Source organism: Glycine soja, chromosome 1 (assembly GCF_004193775.1).
Source record: "Glycine soja cultivar W05 chromosome 1, ASM419377v2, whole genome shotgun sequence".
Taxonomy (NCBI): Eukaryota; Viridiplantae; Streptophyta; class Magnoliopsida; order Fabales; family Fabaceae; genus Glycine; species Glycine soja.
Window position 1 is genome coordinate 53533865 of NC_041002.1, and position 5779 is coordinate 53539643.

The 5779-nt window shown below is 36.0% G+C and overlaps 1 protein-coding gene across 1 annotated transcript; it reads left to right on the forward strand.

Moving 5' to 3' along the window:
* Positions 1-2486: 2486 nt before the first annotated feature.
* On the forward strand, positions 2487-5154 carry LOC114422607 (1-aminocyclopropane-1-carboxylate synthase 3-like). The gene is made up of 3 exons (XM_028389056.1): positions 2487-3028; positions 3261-3553; positions 3900-5154. Exons 1-3 carry the CDS (start codon positions 2882-2884, stop codon positions 4870-4872), a joined length of 1413 nt encoding a protein of 470 aa, XP_028244857.1. The 5' UTR covers positions 2487-2881; the 3' UTR covers positions 4873-5154.
* The last annotated feature ends 625 nt before the right edge of the window (positions 5155-5779 follow it).

Consider the following 5779-nt stretch of genomic DNA (forward strand, 5'->3'; position numbering starts at 1 on the left):
ATTTGAAATAGGGTGAGTTTTTTAAAACTTTAAAAAGTAAATTTAAAATAAGTACTTTTTATATAAGTATTTTTTTTAAAAAAAATAGATATTATTTGTTTCTTAAAATAAATAGAAAATTAATTTTCTAAATAGAAACCGTTTGAATAAACACACTAATTAAAAAATAAAAAATTACTTATTTTACAAAAAAATCTTTATTTCAGAAAATAAATTTAAACAAATATACACATAATGTCCTTAGGCTTTTCATTCCTTTATATGAATTATATGAATCCACATATCTGAGCAGATTTTAGTGTGCCATGGATCATTATCATTTAATCTCTGTATTCCAAATCCTTTTGGTCATGAAAGAGTTGCACTGCAGCAAAAGACGCATGAGTGAAAGAGCACAGCAGGTTTTACCGTCTTTGCTTTTAGATGCTTGTTAGGGTTAATTCAGCGTGGTTTCTTTTACACGACCCACCTCGGCCTCGAAACGTCAGAAAGCTATATGCATCATTAGTTGTCTTTCGCCTTTCTTACAAGTCAAAACAATATGTTAAAACTTAAACACAAAGGGGAAAACAAAGATGAAAGAAAGAAAAAAGAGAAAGAAAACGAGGCTATGCAAATCAGTGAGCGGGGTAACTCGTGGATCCGCAGTTATCAATTAACTACCGTACCAACCCAGTTAGGTTTGCTTTCTTTGCGTTAAACATATTCTTTTTAACAACAAAAAAACGAGATTAACTACCGACACTCTAACCACTTTTATTACTTAAAAATGGATCAACGCTTTCACTAAACTCTTCTACTACTTAACAAGAGCTAAAAGGCGTGGAGCGGTTCAAAAGAGGTTATTTGTTTTTCAACTATCCATGTGAGTCCAGCTGCCAACGGAATTGAATATCCAGAAATCAAGTAGCTAGAAACTAAGGGCGGGTGACAGGTTAAGATTTACAATCAAGTGATTATCATTTATTGGTTGTTTTAATTTTAATTTTTTAAATGTAAGCACCAAGTTTGCAAAACTTAAAATCTTTATTTGCTTCCTTCAATTAAAATTAATAAATTGCGCCTCTTGTAATGAAGAATCACTGAGGACAACCACATCTGTTTTCAACCCCATAAGGTAGAAAGTCAGTTTTTCCATCAAATAAAATTTATTTGTGTGTTTATTAGCTATAAAATTAAAATACGTACGTATTTTGCGCACACACGCTGGTTTCTTTTTTAATAAAAAGTCAATTGTTTTTTTTTTTGCTATGCTCGTTACTTTATCATAAAAAGTCAATTGTTTTAAAAATTTTAAAAATACCATTTTTTAAATACAAATAATTTTTTTTCTAAAATTAAATTTTATTCAAAACATCAATTTTTTTGCCATCAATTCTACCAGAATCTTAACTAAAAGATCCCATGCATGTTTGTTACACGTATAGGTTCTTTTTTGGTAACATTATACATATAGGTTCACACATAAGGCAAATAATTATTGCCATTTTTTGTTATATTCGTAGAATTTTTATGAATTTATACGTATTCCGTATCGAATCATAACATGTTTTTAAGACCTTGTAAATAGTATTATAATTAAGCGAGTATTAAAACCTAGCAACACCTTGTAAATCCAACTTTTATTTGCTTGCTTGCTATGGTATGGTTCATATCCACTATCATGGTAATACTATTGATATAGTGAGCTAAGTTAGACCAATCATTAATTTTGATATTTCATTTAGTTAAATGCTTGCTTGCGTGATGCGATGTGTAGCCCGATATTGAGTGCGTATGTTAGCCTGTTGGCACCAAAATATTAGAACATGCTAGCTAAGAAAACATAGAATGGAGAAACAGAGAGAGCATGATTTGGGAAAGTTAAAACATGATCGAATGAAAATTGCCCGACAAAATTAGATGGAGGTTAGTGCAACCAAGGAGCATTGTGGTCCATGCATGCTGTGGGTATACCCTAGCCATCGTGGACCGTGTGGGTCTCTAATGACCTATATATTTACCATGTGCTTTGCTGTCGGTATGGTGTTGGCAGTACCGCAACAAAGTCTACTATATCCCCCTCCTATCAGGTTACATGACTTTTGTTTCTTTGTGTCTTTTTGACTTAAGTACCCTCCCTTGCTTCCATTTTAACCAACTTATTCATTTTTAATTCATACAATATCATCCTTTTTCTTTTTTTACACATAATTTTTGTTTCTGAGTTTATGTATTTTTTTGTTTGTTCATTTATTATATTCATCGCTTTTTTTTCTCCAAAACATATATACAATACTAGAGGTATAAAGCTGAAAAAAAATGTATGATTGAATTGATATACCAAGAAAAAAATTTAGAAACAGAAGGAAATACCTCATGATGTCTTGTGTGTTACACAAACTTGAAATCCCACGCGAGGGTGTTGCCGGTGGGAGGCACTTTTCATTATTGATAATAATATTTTAGTAGCTGACCAATGTTGAGTGAGGCGAGGGAGCGTACGTGGTGTTCACGTGACATGATGGGACGGTGGACAAAGCGCGTATAATTAACACATTCATTCGAAGGATTTGCCTCTTCTTTCTTCATTAGCAGAGAGACACACTACTTGGTCAAAAGTGTCGCATTCAGCATCACGTGGCCATCTTTTCCAATACAATTCGGCATATATAAATACCCCGCTTATGTACTGCTTCCCCCACCAATCCTCTTCAACAATATTTTTTCAGTACAACAGGATTAAGAGTTAGGACCTTCACTTTATCGTCTCTCTACTCTCTCTTATACAATATTCTTTCTTCTTCGAATTGTTTTTCCAAGCTATTCTATTCCTTGAGCCTTTCTCCAATTTTATTTCATTAGCTCTTTTCCCACCCTTAATTTACCCCAAAAAACAAAAATGAGGCTACTGTCTACAAAAGCCACATGCAACTCTCACGGCCAAGATTCTTCATACTTCCTAGGATGGCAGGAATACGAGAAGAACCCTTTCGATGAGGTTCTGAATCCCAAGGGAATTATTCAGATGGGTCTTGCAGAGAATCAGGTTAGGAATTAATTCTCGTGGCAGCAGCAATATTATTGTGGTGCATACTCACCTTCTATTATTATAAATAATAAGACAAAAAAACTACAGAAAAGAAACAAAGAAGCAGAATCCACTGTAGGCTTTTTTGCGTAACATGAATCAAGCTTGGACATGCCATCTTATCAAGCTTTATTGAGTAATGTCCTAATAATTAAGGTGGTGGGCTGATGAAATTTTGTCATTTTTTCAGCTCTCTTTCGATCTCCTAGAGTCTTGGCTCGCAAAAAACCCTGACGTGCCTGGATTCAAAAGCGAAGGCAAATCCATATTCCGTGAGCTTGCTCTCTTCCAAGACTACCATGGCCTCCCTTCCTTCAAGAAGGCATTGGTAGACTTCATGGCAGAGATTAGAGGAAACAGAGTCACTTTTGATCCCAATCACATTGTTCTAACAGCCGGTTCCACCTCAGCAAACGAGACCCTCATGTTTTGCCTCGCGGAAAAAGGAGAGGCCTTCCTCCTTCCCACTCCTTATTACCCAGGGTGCGTATTAATTTCATTTTCTATAACATTTTGCATTCTCCTTTTACAATAAATAATGTCATACAAATCATGTCAACTAACAGGAATTAATCATCTCATTCTAAATAACATATCATGTTTAAATGTTGTGTCAATCTCCCTCCTAATAAATATTAAATCAATCATACGTATTTATTGTCTATTAGGAGAGAGACAAATACACTATTTGAACATGATCTTATTATCTTAAAACTTGACGTGAGAAAATACAAAATATATCCTAGTATGCATATACACACGCCCACGTGGAAGTTCTTTTATGTTCCCCATACATATCCCTGATGTTGCTTACGCTTGTGTTGTGCAGATTCGATAGAGATCTCAAGTGGCGAACTGGGGTGGAGATCGTTCCAATACAATGCACAAGCTCAAATAACTTCCAAGTCACTGAACCTGCTTTGCAACAAGCTTATCAAGACGCCAAGAAGCGCAACCTAAGAGTCAAAGGCGTGCTGGTGACAAACCCATCGAACCCACTAGGCACTACAATGTCCCGGGGTGAACTGAACCTACTCATTGACTTCATCAAAGACAAAGACATGCATTTAATAAGCGACGAGATTTACTCCGGGACCGTTTACAACTCCCCAGGCTTCGTTAGCGTCATGGAAATCCTTAAGGATAGAAATGACCTTGACATTTGGGACAGAGTTCACGTTGTCTATAGTCTCTCCAAAGACTTGGGTTTACCAGGATTCCGTGTGGGCGCCATCTATTCTGAAAACCACGCCGTTGTGGCGGCTGCGACAAAAATGTCAAGCTTCGGTTTGGTTTCCTCGCAAACCCAGTACCTCCTCGCAGCCATGCTCGGTGACAAGAAGTTCACCAAAAACTACATCTCTGAGAACCAAAAGAGGCTGAAACGACGTCAGAGAAACCTCGTTTCAGGCCTTCAGAAAGCAGGCATTAGCACCCTCAAGACCAACAATGCAGGCTTGTTTTGCTGGGTTGACATGAGACACCTTCTCCATTCCAACACATTCGAAGCTGAGATGGACCTTTGGAAGAAGATACTCTACGAGGTTCGGTTGAACATCTCACCAGGCTCGTCCTGCCACTGTACCGAACCTGGCTGGTTCCGAATGTGTTTCGCTAACATGTCCGAGGACACTCTAAACCTAGCCATGAACCGGTTGAAGACCTTCGTGGAAGAGTCCAGCGACAACGGGTGCGCCAAGAAAAGAGTTCAGTCTTCGGGAACTTCTTCAAGAAGAAAGTCACTCTCCAATTGGGTTTTCCGGCTATCGTCTCGCGACCACCGTGAGCAAGAAGAACGATAGCCAGGTCGTGACGTGAACTGTGCCAAGTCTGAACGCATGCATAATTAACTTTATTCATTTCTTTTTCCTCCCCGAATATTTTTGGTGGAGTTACAAGTTATAACCACTTGTTGTTATTAATTATTATTACTATTTTTTCTTTTTGAATGGTAAAATTGTAGCTAGAGAGAGAAAGACGAGCACTCTGTCCGTTTGGATGTGAAGTGTGGTCTTTAATTAGTCAGCTACCATCGTTTGTATAACTTCTATCTCAATCATCAATATATTACCTTATGCATGAAATATCGTATTAATTAGTGTAAGATGGATGTATAATTTATCATGCCTGTTGTCCCAAATAGACCTATGTATATTTGCAAATAAACCATCCAGTGTAGCCTGTAACTTAGTCCTAGTTATTAATCAATGTTGTACATAATAATAATATAACATATTTATATGGTATATGTGTGCGAATGTCCACAAAAAGAAAAAAAAAATATGTGTGAACACAGACATTGCTTACGAAAGCTTACGTGAAGGTTATATAATGGCACCGGCGAGATAAGCGGCCACACAGCATGGGTTGGGCTGCCGACGCTGGCACCGGTATTACACACAGATCGACCTTCTTACGAATTTTTTACTGACCTATCAGTTTTCAAGGTGCATCAGTAGGAGAACACGTACTAGTGTGTGAGACAGAGTACAAAAGGTCAATAACCCAATTTTTGGTATTGAAGAGAAAAGAAAAAGGAGTAATATATATATATATATATATATATATATATATATATATATATATATATATATATATATATATATATATATATATATATATATATATATATATATATGTTATATGGATATTTTAGCAGTATGCATTTAATTAATATTTTTAAAAATTATATTATATCATTTATTATAT

Excerpts from the sequence above, each read along its gene's own strand:
- LOC114422607 (XM_028389056.1), top strand. The coding sequence starts at position 2,882 with ATGAGGCTACTGTCTACAAAAGCCACATGCAACTCTCACGGCCAAGAT. Across the intron at positions 3,029-3,260 it reads TGGGTCTTGCAGAGAATCAG|CTCTCTTTCGATCTCCTAGA; the intron begins GTTAGGAATTAA and ends TCATTTTTTCAG. Across the intron at positions 3,554-3,899 it reads CCCACTCCTTATTACCCAGG|ATTCGATAGAGATCTCAAGT; the intron begins GTGCGTATTAAT and ends TGTGTTGTGCAG.